The sequence below is a fragment of the Pararge aegeria genome, chromosome 20, assembly GCF_905163445.1.
Source record: "Pararge aegeria chromosome 20, ilParAegt1.1, whole genome shotgun sequence".
Classification (NCBI taxonomy): Eukaryota; Metazoa; Arthropoda; class Insecta; order Lepidoptera; family Nymphalidae; genus Pararge; species Pararge aegeria.
In genome coordinates, this window is record NC_053199.1 from 3,608,410 (window position 1) to 3,624,924 (window position 16,515).

Consider the following 16,515-nt stretch of genomic DNA (forward strand, 5'->3'; position numbering starts at 1 on the left):
TGAGATTAAAATTGCGCATAATAGATTAATGCAGAACGTAGTATTAGTAGAATTTTCAGGCATTCAGGTTTCCTCACGATGTTTTCCTTCACCGTTGGAGCAAGTGATATTTTAATTACTTAAAACGCACATACCTTAGAAAAGACAGAGGTGCTGGGATTCGAACTCGGCCCCCCGACAGGGAAGTCGAGCTCCTGCCCAATGGGCTATCACCGCTACTACCGTGTTTTAAATTATTAAAATCAATCTGTGACTGATAATGAAAAAAATACAGCATAAGACAAAATCCTCATCAGCCTTATACTAAGTAATACCAACCTTGTTCCGTGCGTCTTAGTTAACTCATGTAGCTTCTAATTTTCCTAATGTATTGTACTCAATAGCTAACAATCAAACAGCCAACTTCTCAGGTTTATTATTACTTATAGGTTAAGAAAATAGGAAGTAAATAGTAAGAAAAAACTGTTTTCAGTCTAAATTCCTAATTACATCGGATATCACCGTGTAATTTGCCACTTAGCACCAAGATTTCTCTTCCGCAATGACAGATGAACCGGACTTATTGGCGACGTGCCAACGGGACCGCCTGGATTCCTACCCTTGGTGCAGTGGATAATTTACCTAAAATAATAAACCATTATTATATCTTCAATTTGATCTACTTCTTAAGATATTTCAATGTACAAAATAATTTTGTCAATATTAATCACTAGTGTACTAAGCTTTAATTATTTTGTATTTTGCTGAGAGTTCACAGTTACTTAGTACAAGATAATAACAGTTACGACGATACTAAAATCACTCTGATACGTTTAAGATTATGCCTAACATTTAAAATGACTTGATTTATCCTGCACCACTTCCAAAAATATTTGTACCGTATTTAGAATAATGCTTTCTTCTATTGATATAAGTCACCATAATGTCATTTATTTTTCTGTTGTTTATCCCTACCATAGTTCCCTCTCCTCCAGATTAAACATAATCAAATACATGAAAATTAATACACTAAGGCCTGTGAACCGGACGGTTTTACGTTGAATTCTGACACGTCATTCAGCGCTTTTTAGAAGAAAGATGCAATCTTACGTGTATACAAACAGCAATATCAAGCTAACAAGCCGAGGCTGTATGAAAATACTTACAATTAACATTCAATGTGATCCTCTTGCTTACTGCTGGTGGCACGTCGTTGGAGGCAATACAGAGGAATGCGCCCATCTGTCGCCTGTCCACCCGCCATAGCGGCATTGAACTGCCCACGTAGCTTTCCACTGTACAGAAGAATATTTACGTTTTTAAACGGTTTAGTGCCCTGTGTTGACGGATGGTGACATAATAAATATGTCACCATCCCCCCTCTAATCGCGGATGTCGTACGAGGGGACTACGAGAATATAACAATGAACGGGTTGCAGCGTCTTTTGTGCCTACTCCTACGATCTACTGTGGTTACCACCCCGTCTGCCCAGCATGGTGACTATAAGCAAACCCTCCCGTTGGGAGAAGCTCTAGTCCAGCAGTGGAAAGTTAAAGACTATTAATGATTATAGGATATTTGCTCGTATAGTTAAAAAGCAGCAGCCACCGCGACGTCTCACGCTGCAGGCGGGCGTCGGCTACTTCGAAGACTCCTCACGTACACACGTCACAATGTACATTGGAGCGTTCAGCTCGATTTAGAGTATTCAGGTGGCTATTTAGTATTTTAAAAATAGCCTGTGGGTGCACTGCAAACTAGTTAATTTATCTGTTCCTGTAGTTTTTCCTAAATAAAATAAATTATTACTACATAACTAATGAAAACACCATTTAAATGGGATCTATTCGAAAAAAACTCTCATATTACTTAATTTTACTTAATATCGTTAAGAAACCTGTATGCCTGAAGTGGACTAATGGTCTAAACCTTTCTCATTCCGGGAGAAGATCCGTGCCTTGTAGTGGGCCATTAATTTGTTGATTATGACGACCGTATTTCAAACCGCATTTTTAAAATTAAAATCACGGCAGTTTCAACGTCAACATTATGTATATTATATAAATGCAGCACGGTTATACGAAACTCGAAAAATAAACTTAATTGACACTAAGTTTTTTTAAAAAGCATTTCAACTCAGAAAAAGTTGGCACGAAATTAAGACGTTTACTGAAATATTCTTGTTAGTTTAGTTTAAGATTTGCGCACAGTCGTTCGTGCCAGTATTAAACCCAAAATGTAATCATTTAAAAAAATTACTGAATATGTGGTCTAACTGATATATTTTTTTAAATATATAAACATTTTATGAAAATATATCAGGCTTAGAAACGGTACAGTTTTGGTACTAACAGGGCAACTTTTCGGCTGAGTTTTAATTGGATTTTATGGTAGAGTTTTGTAGTAGGTTTAAAGACAGGATAATGAAGGTGATTATAATACTACGTTACTATTGTTAAGACTATTTTAATTGGATCTATTTGAGAACAATTGAAACTGAAATGAAAATACAATTTATTTTACACCAAAAACAAAGACATTATAAACAATAATAACACAATAAATAACAGCCAGATACAACTCATAACAAATAAAGAAAATCACGGAAGAGTGATCGACAAATTTCTGTATGAGTACCTACATTAAAAGAATAGATACTAAATTGAGAACATCCGTCTTTGTAGTAATCGGTGAAGGAAATAAAAACACAAACTGGTAAAAAAGTCTTCCCAAAGCAAAGTCAAATTAGATTAACTTCGTTCAAACGACCGCTATCAAAAGACAAACCTATTATTTTATGCTTGAAATATTAAAAGAATAAGCTCTTCAATAAAATTTCAACTCAACTGATTGCATTTACGATCTGAACGAACGGATCTAACTACGTTTTTACATCGAAACTCATCAATTTCCTCATGAAAGTTCAATTTCAGTGGCAGACGGAGCGGATGATTAAGTCGCGGATTTTTCTTTATTTTCCTAGATCCTGGTTATTCAGAAAGCGCTACAATAATGCTAGGTTTTCTTTTTTTTTTACGATGTAGCCACGATTTTTGAATTAAAATTGTTAAGTGCTCAGAATTTTATTCAAAGAAAGTGAATTTTATTTATCATATTTACGTTGTTTTTACGACATAATGCTTTTGGCGTAAGTGTTTATGTGGCTATTCGGGTCTATGTAGAGCAATTTTGACTTGAAAAGGCATTTCCTAATTTATCGACTCATCACCGTTTCGACGTTTCAATGCCGGTCAACTACAACTTTAGAATAACTGTCAACAAGTTCACAACACGTCCAACATGCATGTAAGCGAAAGAAACACTAACATTTGATGCTGGAGTGACGGGACTGGTAGAATAACACAAACTCTACTTTTAATTCCAAGCCACATCACGAAAGTCCTTTGCAACACAGGCGGCCCGCTAGGCTTCTGAAACGAGTTGGATTGGCTGGAGTAACGAGCAACAAAAAAGAAGTAATTCTAGGAACAACAAGCGAAGCACTTACCAGTGAAAAATGGTATAGGGAGAAGAAATGCGGGTGTTGTACGAGGCGATTAAGGGAATATAACGAAGAACAAGCCGTAGCATACTCTAAGCTGCAATCACCATATACTGCGATCACCAACCCGTCTGCCCAGCGTAATGATAGTTGGCAAACCCTCCCGCTGGAAGAGGCCTTTATTCCAGCAGTGGACAGTTATAGGTTGTTGGTGATGAGAGAAGAAAATAAGTACGCGTCGTTCAGTCATGCGTCGTTTTCCATACGTTGTTCACTTCATACCCCACAGAGCTCTGCGTCAATAGTGCGTTGCGTTTCGTCGTTTAATGTTTAATGTTTAAATGGCATGCCACTTGCGTTGTGTCGTTGCAACGCACGTTCGGCTACGGGAGATGCCTCATCGTGTGTTGCGACGCGTTGTCGTAATGTATCGATGCATACCAGAGCTCTGCCTCATTAGTTACGTTGCGTTGAGTGTCGCGTCGTGCGTCGTTTTTATATGTTTAAGTCATTATGTCGTCGTTCACTTATAACTGCATAGAGTTCTGCCTGATTGATTATCTTGTCTGAATGTTGCAACGTTTTCCATAATATGTTTAAATAGCATTCTACATTAAAGCTTTGTGTCTTTGAAACGCACGAGTGGCTACGGGCGATGGTTTATTAGTTTGTTGCGATGTGTTGTCAAAACGGATCAATGTGATGAGCCCACACCTGCGAAGAACAACGACGCGTCAACGCAACGCAACGCACTAATGAGGCAGAACTTTTTGTGATTAGAAAGATGAACAAAGTGTCGTTCACTCGTCGTCGACTTTTTTCACAGTTTTTATAAGAACTTACTTTATGCTGCACGTCATAGAGCTCACTTTGCCATGCTCTAATTTGATCGGCGTTGACGTCGTCGATATATTTTGCGAAAGGCTTTAGCGTATTTCTGCTAATTTATTAACCCGTAAGTTGAAAACGATTACGATGAATGCTTTAATTTAAATAATAATATATTAATTATTTTGAGTTTTCAATCTTGATTGTAAGTATTGTCTCCAATTAATAAAACCATTTATACGATGGAATAAAAATTTAAAGACGCGTCTTGATATTGAATTTTTGTAGTATGATCCGGAAACTCTTCCGTAACATAATTTCCGTGTTTTTTTCATGTAAAAATATTGTTGATTCGCGAACAGTTTTTTATTGTTTGAATAATATTGTTTCGTTTTCGTTTGCATAGATACCCGGTGGTAGAGTCACTACCAACAGCCTAACTGCTGATGTTTCCAAAATGCTTGAACAAAATTTTTTTTGAATTTGGATTTGCATTAGGTGCCAACACTTACCCTTAAGGGTACCAAAATGACTCTATTGCTAAGACTCCCCTATTCGTCCGTTTGTCTGAGAGCGGGTTGTATCTCATGAACCTACCAGTAACGGGTATTAAGTAGAGATGTGAAAATTTCAGAGTGCACTTTTTTCCAATATTATAACAACAAATAATAAAGAACCAAAATGGCGGCTTTAAAAATGCTAGACATGCGTATGCAAAAGCCTAATCTTTTATGATGATTTTGATTGTTTTTCAGCGTGTTCAATCCTATTAACAATATAATCTAATAAAACTTTGCAAATAAACTAAAAGAAATAAAAAAGTAATATGACAAATTTGAAAATGGCAATCAATTAAATTAGACTATCACATTTTTATACTTCTGTTTTTTTTATTGTAAAAAATATGTATTGTAGTATATATATTTCGTATTTACGATGCTACGGAACCTTTTGTATAAAAGTATAAATCGTACTTGACCAGTATTTGGTATGCGGAAGTGAATAAGACCTTTCTTTTCATGCTACGCTTTAGAGATACGTAGGTTTACAAATGCGCCGATTCTATCGGGCGTAAAATTGAAGTAACGGAAAAACCCAAGTTTCGAATCTTGGCAGCAATTTGTGAACCCACCTGCGACTTCTTCGCTGCTATAAGCCAAGAACATATTAGTGAGATCTCTAAATATTATATACTAGCTGCAGCCCGCGTTTTTCATCGACTTTTATTACGGTTTTTTTACAAATACTCTAGAAACTGTTTGTTTTTCTAGGATAGAAATCCTATTTTAATCTCCGTCCTATCAACTAACTCTATGCAAAAAATCGAGTTGATTGGTTGCATACTGAGGGCGTAAATAAAGGACAAAAAAACACACTTTCGTTTTTATAATATTAGTATCGATAATCGGTATTTAGGTTGACCATTAAAATGGCAAAATACATGTTTAATAACTCTACCTCCTTGCGGATTTTATGTATATGTCCGTGTAAAGTTATATTATAGTTTTTGGCCGCATTATTTTCACTTTCTAAAGTATTACATTAGTAAAGGATTCAAGCTATTTATTCATCAGATCAACCGATTGTAGTCCACTGCTTTATATACGTATTTTGTAGGGATTCACATTCCACGGTCCTGGGGCGTTTGTCCCAGCGGCTGTGACTTCCTTGATGTCGTCTGTCTATCTCGCTGGGGGCCGACCTACGCTGCTTTTGCCATTTAGGGTCGTCATTCCAGCCCCTTGGGACCCCAACGTCCATCGGTTCTCCGAAATATGGTATGTATGTATGTAGCTATATATTATGTACTTAATTTCATCAAGATCGATGCTACTTCACTGGAGAAACAAACAATGATTTATGCAAACAAACAAACGGACACATTTTTGCATTAAATAAAATATAATTTGTATGAATTGATCAGTCATTACAATTCGTTAGATTATTGAGTTGATGATGCATTCGAAAGCACCATATAATAAAATTCGAATAAAACACACATAGTAAAACGAAAACCCTTAATAATTCTAGTCTTTGCAAGCTGTAAATTTATCTGACATACGATCGACGTATTGACACGATAAATAAATGTTGTTTACAGCTTTCGCGATAATGTAAACATATTTACACGAGTGTAATAATATTTTTCCAGTCAGTTACCGTAACGTTTTATGTTTACTCGTTTATTGAATGAACCAAAATTTGTTTTAAGAGTTACTCAGAGTTGTCTAAATCATAGCTGACATATTGTTGTCACGTTACTATTGAATAATTGTTTATAACGCACAAAGACTATTATACAAAATAACTAACTACTATGCGAAAGTCGGCAACCTTTCTCAATAAATCAGTAAAGAATTTTTCAATCGTACTGGTAGTGCCAAACATGCAAACCCCATTATAAGAAGTACAGATATGAAAGAAAGCAATGCATTTCTTTTAACGTAGTTCACCAAACGACTGAGGTGTGGGCTGATATTAGATCTGTTTTTGCTCCTGGAGCTTTAATCACCCACTATTGGAATCCTTTAATCACGTAAACATCGCAAATCGCAAATGTCCCGGGACCTACTCCCTTTTCGCGTTACTTGAAATACTTTGAATTCCCTATTTAAGGACAGCAAAAAATAGCAGCACTACATATTAGTTCTGTAACTAACGTTTGACAGAGCATTTGGTATTCGTTACCGTCTCATCTCATATAAATAAATATAGTTAAATAGTAATCGTTAAAAGGCATAATCGAAATAGCACTTTAGTTGAATCGTAAATCGTTTAGTTGTCCTAGGACTTAAGTCCTCATAAATGTGGCAACACTTTATGTATTCAGTATCATTAAGCCTTAAGTGGTTTGCTGCTGTCTGAGGAGTTTGGAGCTCCTGTATCTCCAACCATATTCATCCGATCTACTCAACATTTTGGCCAAATAACTTGATAGTAAAATCTATCCAGAACAAAAATAATTATTTAAATCGGTTAACATTTGACGGAGTTATGATGTAAAATCACCAAACACTTTCTTCTATAAAAGTATTCTATGTGCTACGTTGTAGAATGAACACAAATAGTGCAAATTTGAATTAAACATGGCCGCACATCACGTTGAAAGTACGGAATGTAGTTTCAGCGTGATGCACGGTCACGATGACAGACAGATGGACGCAAATAAAAAAAAATACCGTATACCTAGATTTGAGTATCGATTATAAAGATCCAAAAAAAATTCTGAATATCTTCAATATAGATACATACATGTAGGTACATAGGTTTGAACATATTAATATTATTCTATTAGTCAGGCGTTTAGGTCAGTTTTTACGACTAATGAATAATATGACCTCACTGTAAGCAAGTAATGGGAGTTTCGTGCTAATTACAATACAACATGACACGCCTGGGTGTCATAGGTTTTATGGTAACTAACTAACAACACGACAAAACGACACTGGCATAGAGATTTTTTTTTTTGTATATCAAATCAAAAAAAAAATATAGAACCTTTCTTAACTCGGCTAGAGAAAGTAAGGAGAGTAACTTGAAAAAATCGTCACGTGACGAAAAACTGTGATGCCTACATGTGTTACGTTGGTTTATTTCAGATATTATCTTCAAGAGCTGTCCGCCATACTTGTTTACATCCACAGAATTAAGAATACGCAGAACCCTCGTCCAGCCATTATTGCAAGCAGTGCATTGTGTCCAAAAACAGTGAATACACCCTGCGCATTTCTCCCTTCTCACCCGCGGAATCTCGCTAGCTTACAAACTTTTCCCATTTCCCCCATTTTGTGTGAAAGAACGTTTAGAACATTGGAGGTAAAATCAGAACTGCTAAATTAAATAAAGTGACTAACCGCCTGTTTGAGAAACCCTACTAAAGTAGAGTGGTTTTTGATGTTTCAATATTAGTCGTGTACACGATTTATGTATGTTCTTATTTCTGTGTTTACATTGCGTGTTGGAGAAAAGTGTATTTTTTCTGATGGTTAGAGTACAGAACTTTTTTCACCTAGACGAAGAGATGGTAACACTGGCACTTAGCTAATCCTTTTTTTTTTAGACATGATGCGCTTGGACGTCAGATGATAATCTAGGCAATTAAAATGCTGAGTATTCAAAAATAAAGTTCAAACAACTTATAATACTATTGTTTCTATGAAGTTCTTAACAGCAATGTTATCCTTAACCATAAAATTTCCGACTAAATAGTTTTCGCTACGCGATTCAGTCAAATTTTCACTACACAAAAAAATCACATAGTTACGCAAATTTGCAGTAAGCTTTTCATAGTTATTTAGTAAAATTTTGGGATTAACTATTGGGATTACTTTTATGGGGTTAGGTTTAATTTTATCGAAGTAACCAAACATTTAAAGCCACCTTTTAGTTTAAAACTTTCTGAAATCAAATCTGGTTATGTCCACTGCGTGCGGGACTCAAGGGGAGAAGTTACTCTTTTTTATTTATTAAAGCTTAAGTTCGTGCAAGGGGTTCTTGCGCATTAATCATCATCGGACTATTAATTCTACCTTTTTCTCTAGCTTTATTTCATAAAATAAAATAAAAAAGCTGTAGTTATAAATACGCGATTAACGCTCGGAAGCATTCTCTACCAGTCAATCACTATTACTTATTTATGCTGCGGTATTATTTATACTGAACCATAGATCCTCGATATTTTTCCATCTCAATGGTTTAAGAATTCAAATGCGATACGAAGCCCAATAAATAATTCAGCCGATGAATTGGCTTCATTCAGCTCGTGCGTTTCAATTTATCTCGAATGTGAATATAGAATATATTTGTGTGCCGTTCATTTTGAATACATTCAATACATAGTGTAATGTCGGGCCACCCGAAATACCTATAGATTATTAATTAATAAGTCAAAGACAAACTCGACGGTGGTTAGAAAGGGGTATTATTGTAATACTGATTTAAAAAAATGTATATAATTTCAGATGGTATATTTCAGTTTTTGTATAAAAATAATCCAAAAACCAATTGACAATTCTTTCTAATTGTAATAACTTTAAATCGCATTTACCCGTACATTTGCGTGTGCATATGAACGTGTATGACAAATCGTGTTTCGATATCTTCCAGCACTACTACCTTTATTCTGTCGCCCTAGTACTCCGGGACTACATTTGACGGCCTATTGGCGCAGTGGGCAGCGACGCTGCTGTCCTAGGCCGTGGATTCGATTCCCACAACTGGAAAATGTTTGTGTGACGAATATGAATAATTTTCAGTGTTTATCTGTATATTATAAGTATTTATGTATATTATTCATAAAAATATTCTTCAGTCATCTTAGTACCCATAACACAAGCTAGCTTACTTTGGGGCTAGATGGCTATATGTGTACTGTCGTAGTATATTTATTTATTTATTTGACCTTAAATATGATAATAGTTCCTTGACCGGTATCGGTCACGGTTGTTAATCTCCACAGAGATTTTGCAACAGCGCGAGAGATATTCACGTGCACAAACAAAGATGCACTCTCTATTTCCTGACTACCTAGTCCGATGGGAAGGCAGCTCTTACAAAGCCGGAAATCAAGCGCAGCACTGACAGTTTAACGTACTACCCAAGGCATGAGGGTTATACACTGCTTATTTCCAATCTCCGGACTGGCACTGAGAATTAAATTTACTTGATAGAAAAACCCTTATTGATTGGAGTTAAATGTTAATATTATAGTTGTCACCGCATACTATGTAAGTTAACTTTGTTCAGTTATTTCGACAAAAGTATTGCTTGCAGAAAAAAGTTATCGAACAAAAGTTTCTTTTAAATTATGAATACACATACATCTTTTCCTTGAAGTGGTGATAGCGCATCGGGTCGAAGTTCGACTACACTTTCGGGGGGCCGAGTTCGGAACCCAGCACGCACATCTAACTTTTCTAAGTTATGTGCGTTTTAAGTATTTAAAATATCACTTGCTTCAACGGTGACGAAAATCGGACGGGATGGGAGTCCACCAATCCGCACTGCGCCAGCGTGATGGACTACGGTTATGGGTTGATGTGATGATGATGATACATCTTTAATATTTTCTTTATATGTATTGGTGTTTTATGTATTTCGTATATCTATTAATGAATTAAAAGATAAAAAAAAATCTTAAACCGTCTCTGTTATCAGAGAGAAGGCATGGGCTCAGCTGTTGAACGACAATAGGCTAAAAGCGTTTTGCTTTATAGCAATTCCAATCGCAGTCGTTTGAATTATAGGGAAATTGAAGCATTTGGCAATAATATGGCGTGCAACAACGCACAATATAGCCCGATGGGTTTTAAATTTTCAATATGACGCCAACCAGCAATATGGCATTCGCACACCATATCCACTAACAGCGACTTGGTTCAAATAAAACCATTAAAAGAAGGCTAAAACTTCCTTTTGTGAAACTAGTCTTTGAGAGTAACATCAAAGACTACCAAACTAATTTTAAAAATTCTTTTCCTAATCGAAAGCTGCACTATCAGCGAGTAACATAGGATATATTTGATTTCAGCAATAATAGGATTTCAGTCTGAATTTTTTATAGCAAGCCAGAAGAAAAAGCTTAAACGAGCTTCTTACACTGCCGCACGTACGCTGACAAAGTAGTAGGTCGTAACAACGAGTATTACAATAAACTACCAATTGACATCTTGGAGATGTCTCTTAAAAAGTTCATAGTTTGTATTAAACGCAAGCTTATAGAAAAGTCCTATTACAGTATAATAGTAAAAATGCTTGGGTGTAAATTATTGCTCTAACCAGATTGCTCTTCTAATAATTTAAAATGACATTGTGAGATGGTGATAACAAAAAAAAACACCCGGCTAAGTTTGTTGTGGGCTACTTCTTAGACCAGAACGCGTTTGGAACCCTCGTAGCTTTAGTTTTAAGTTTACGAATGAGTTTATCGCCATCTATATATCTATATAATTCTTATGTACGCATCAAAAGTGCCACCTATAGGCCTACTTGAATAAAGATATTTTTGACTTTGACTTTATTATGTGCTACTAAACTGTCACTTCAACGATGAAAGAAAATATCGTGAGGAAACGTGCGTGCCTGAGAATTCTTCATAATGTTCTCAAAGGCGTGTGAAGCTCACCAATCCATACTGGGCCAGCGTAGTGGACTACAGCCTTAGCCCTTCTCATTGTGGGAGAAGACCCGTGCCCTGTGTTGGGCCGTAATTGGGTTGATGACGATTATGGTGATGATGAAAAATTATAAACCTATTTATTTTGTTTAGTTAGGGTGTTAAGAAATGTGAAACAAACAAAATATCTTTTGCATTTATAATATTAGCTTTCAAAATATTTGTGCCATTTGTATGCCACTATTGGATCATGCGTTGCCAACGTTTCATACAATTCAAACAACACTTTCAGTAACATAACATAAAGATGAAAATTCAATGCTGTTATTAAGTCGAGTCGGTGTTGAGTCGATATAGTGTGCGAAGGCCGTTAAACGTAATCACGTGTACATCTACAAAATAAACACAAATTAAGCACTTTAAAAGTACGCCTCATAAGGAAGTACTTAAATCAGAATGGAGGATTGGCGTGTCGGTCACGATTACTTTATGAAATTTCCTTTCGTGATATACTTAAGCGTTCTCATACTACGTTTTATTTTCTTGTACACTTGGCGACATTTGTAGTGCACTGCCCTGCTGAGAAGAAAAAACAAAAGCATATTTATTGTCAAATTGAGTGAACCACTTATTAGTGAGTATCAGCGAAAAACAGTGTTTTAATTGAATTTAGGTATCGAAGCATTTTTTTTCAATATCAGCCGATTTTGCATAGAAGTACAGCTTTTTAGTCTCGTTGGCAAAAAACACACAAAAATATATAAATCAAATATATTACGCCAGTACATACATCGCAATATCGCCCCGAAGTGAGCGTAGCTTGTGTTGGGTACTAGGATAACTGTTTAATAATTTGTATGAATAATTTACATAAATACTTATAATATACAGATAAACACCCATCACACAAAAACATTCATATTCATCACACACACATTTTTCCAGTTGTGGGAATCGAACCCAGCCTTGGAAAAGGAAAAGAGGGTCACTGCCCACTGCGCCACTCGGCCGTCAAAGTAGCTAGTTATGATCAATTTGGTCAGTGATATTTTATATGTACGTAATGAAACATAATAGTAAAAGAAATCGAACCAGAATAATATTTAAATTTTCATCAAAATTAAAATTATATTCTTTTAAAACTTTCAAACCCAGAAAATTAAAAGGTACCTAAAGTTTTGTGCGGTTTATTAAAACCTTACTTTTTCTAATACTAGTATGTTTATGCAAGTTAGAGGGCATTTTAGGAGTGCGAGAAGGTCCCGACTTCAATTTCCAGCTAGATCATGTAAAAGTTTTTTTTCACATGACTGCCCAAAAACAGAGCGTGGTGTTTTCAGGGCCCATAATATATGTAAGTAGATGGGTTTGGATTATGAGGACGATATCACTATTATTCATACATCATCGTGTGAGACACTGGAGCTCAACAGCTGTTTGGTGGCATTTTCGACCCCTATGGCGCAGTGGTAAGCCGTTTAATCTTATCTTAGGTTGCTTGGAAGCATCCGGCTCCGCTTTCATCTCTCACAAGATAGAAAAATGAATTTTGAAATGTAAAATGTAAATTGTTAATGTTGGAAAAGAGCAAATGCTGAGTTTCTTGTCGGCTTCTTCTCGGTAGAATCTGCCTTCCGAACCGGTGGTAGAGTCACTACACACAGACAGACTTGACGTTTCAAAAGTGCTTATATTAGGCCTACTTGAAATAAATGAATTTTGAATTTTGAATTTTGAATTTTATAAGTGGATCCCGGGTTCGATCCACGACCAATTTTGAAAATTATAATTTTGTGAATTTTCTCTGATAGGAGGTAGCTAGTTAATGAAAAAAAACGTTCCACCAAGCGATTTAGCGTTCCGGTAGATTTCCGCGTAAAAGATTAGACTTATATGTTTTATATATAACTGTCAGAGTCGTAAAAGTTTAGCCCGTTAGCTTCTTAGGCTGCGATCCTTAAGGTTTGCGATCTTTAGGTTCAATCAGGTAAGGACTATCTAGTAGTGGAATAATAAAAACTAAAAAATACCTTTATCGAAATCCCTTGAAGACGGCTTCTTCAATAATATAGGTTCGTGGTCTTCCCTCCTCCAGGTAATCTTGGGAGGCGGATGACCTGTCGCTTTGCATGTGAGGGTTGCATTCTCCAACTCTTGGACTGAGACGTCACTCGAGGTGTCGTCACTGACTATGTCCGGTGGTACTATTAACAGAAAAAAAAATATTATTTTAATAATGATGAAGAAAAGCATGGTCTCCACGTTAACTTGTGGGAGTTCGGAATGAGCCCGTATTCCCATCGCAGACGTGCGAATCGACAAACATAAATACCTTATAAATAAAGAAACATAGTAAAACGTTGTATGTTAAATTTGCAATGACTTAAAGCCAGAATTGTGTATAAGTTTACTTTGCTACTGTTTTCCTAAAAATTTTTTCAGCAAAATATAAACATAGTAAATCATATTTTCTTCTTTTCCGAAACTAATCACTAAACTAATACTTTTATTTCCAATTGTGAGTCGATTTCATAAAGCATATGTTTATGAACGGCAAATAAATCTGTTGTGGTTTGTTCGTTTTATAATACAACAACGCAGTAAGTACGGGTAAGTAATACGCATTATCGCGGAACAACTGTGAAAAACAATATTAAATACACCGCATTTTTCATCATTACACGGAAATACAGTTGAAATCGCGAGTTCAAAGGGGAACTATTATAAATAACGACCGCCTCAGTTCCCGCCGGCCGACTCTCGCGAGCTCTTTGTGATGAAAACCCCTCCACTTACAGAGCACAAGAGTTCTACAACTTGTAATCGTGCGCTGTTTTATTTACAACAACAATTATTACAGTTGGGCGTTCTAAAAAAAGAAATGTGAACACGCTTTTTTGCTGTCACTTTCATTCTAGTTTGACAATTCTTTTCTGTATTTTAGGTGTTCTAAAAAAAATGTGAACACTTTTTTGGCCGTCACTTTCATTTTAGTACGACAATTCTTTTTTTTAAACCCGACGCAAAACGACGGGTTGTTATACTGTGTCCGATTTTGATTTTGGTTTTTTAGTGTGAAAGGTGAATTAGTCGGAAGTGTTTTGTTGTGCGACAAAAATGCGGATTTTATCTTTTTTCACCTTCAGTATCAGTCATCTCCCTCAGTATTGGTATCTAATGAATATGTTTGACTAGTAGAATAATGTACACTCTATTGAAATTCGGGGGTAATTTTTTTTTTAATGTATTTTGAGTGGGGAAAACACGACACATAGTATCGAAATGGTGCATGAAGGCAGTATAATTTAACAACCGCTTTCAACGGTTTCAGTTGCATACTTTCGAATCGTGAAACATTCTCCATACTGCGTTTCCTCAACACTATATGATGGAGTAAACTGAACCAAGACAGCAACGCATTTTTGTCATCTTAGCTGCTTTAGATTGTCATGGGCTGTCATTTGATTTTTAGCCCACGTCATCATTATCCTATAACAGTCTGCTGGACTAAGGGCCTCCTTCAACGGGAGCGTTTGCCCATAATCACCACGCTAAGCAGACTGGTTCGTGATCGAAGTATTGGTACAATGTAATTTGTCTTTTAGGTATCTCGGACAACACCCGTGGGAAGAGGCGGGATGGCGACAACTGTATCTGCCATCACCACACGACACAATAAAATATATTTCTTTTTAATTATTAGCGACCAGTCCTGGCTTTGCAAGGGTGCAATGTAGATCAGTATCTGGGGCAGTTTGGAGTGATTAATTCTCAACTCCGCATTACATTATTTAAATCTATCGCGTAAGGTTTAGCCAGCGTTTGCAATGTAAGCGAACAGAAATATGTTTGTTTCGATATCACTTATTAATTCTTTGAATTAATTATTAAATATTTGCGTTTCTTTACTATTTTATTCATCAGGTGAACCTAAAACCTTCCTCTCGATTCATTCTATCTTTTGCTGAAAACTGCATTAAAATCCGTTGCGAAGTTTACAAGATGTAACCATGTGTGTACGCTTACATAATATTAGTAGTGGCAGTAGCGACTTTGTTTTATACAACTTAAAGAAGATTATTCCTTTCCCATAAATCTTCGATGCATACAGTGGGTATTTTCTTTCACATAATAGTACTAATAAATTAATGCTTGCTTGTGACTTATAGTTGCGATCAGCCACGATAAAGAGTCGCACGCGACTGAATTATTTTGGAACATTATTTAAATATCTAGACAAATACGTAATTGAATCCCTACTAATATTATAAATGTCAATGTAAGTTTGTTTGTTACGCTTTCACACAAAAACTACTAAACGAATCCTCATGAAACTTTGTACACATATTCTTGGAAGTGTTATAAGTAATATAGGATACTTTTTATCCCGACATTAAACTCGGTTCCTTTGGGAGAGGAGAGGAGTGTTTGACGATTTTACACCATAACTCCGACAAATTATAACCGATTTAAGTAATTATTTTTGTACTATAGAGGTTATAATATGTGTTTAATTTGGCCCAAACTGTGGTTGGGGATAGAGGACAGAACACCTCAGCGGACAGCGGCGTACCTTTTTTTAGATCTACAACTAAATTTAATGCCACATCAAAAAACAAAATCAAACGCATACGAAGTCGCGGGCAACAGCTAGTACGTAATAAAATTGAATAGATATTGTTTTTTTTTTTATTCAAGAATGGCTGTGTCTTGTTTGGATCAGCATGTTGCAATAGAATGATTAATTGTATGACAGCTAACCTTAATGCACGTTTCCCCCTTTTCGTTTCGTTTACCCCTCCAGGGTATGAATAATTAAGTATAAAGGCTGGCGGAATATACTTATACATAATGAATAAACTTTGCACTTAAATAATGAAACGTATATATGGCACGGGTCTCCTCTCAGAACGAGACGGGTTAAGGCAGTGTTCCACCACGCTGGCCAACTACGGATTGGTCACAAGTCTTCGAGAACTTATTATATTACCTTACAAACTATTCTCCTACTTATTTTACTCTTCGTCTTTTCAACTAACTATATGCCAAAAATCTAGTTGATTAGTTACTACTCGAGTAAGGGCGTGACGT

General features: G+C 36.0%; 1 protein-coding gene across 1 annotated transcript in view; it reads right to left on the bottom strand.

Moving 5' to 3' along the window:
* LOC120632701 (lachesin-like) overlaps positions 1-16,515 on the bottom strand; it is an 89,223-nt gene that overhangs the window by 13,728 nt on the left and 58,980 nt on the right. The window contains exons 4-5 of the mRNA XM_039902675.1: positions 13,455-13,628; positions 1,146-1,274 (exon numbers count right to left, since the gene is read on the bottom strand). Coding sequence (XP_039758609.1) covers positions 1,146-1,274; positions 13,455-13,628 — 303 coding nt within the window. The remainder of the gene's footprint in view (positions 1-1,145; positions 1,275-13,454; positions 13,629-16,515) is intronic.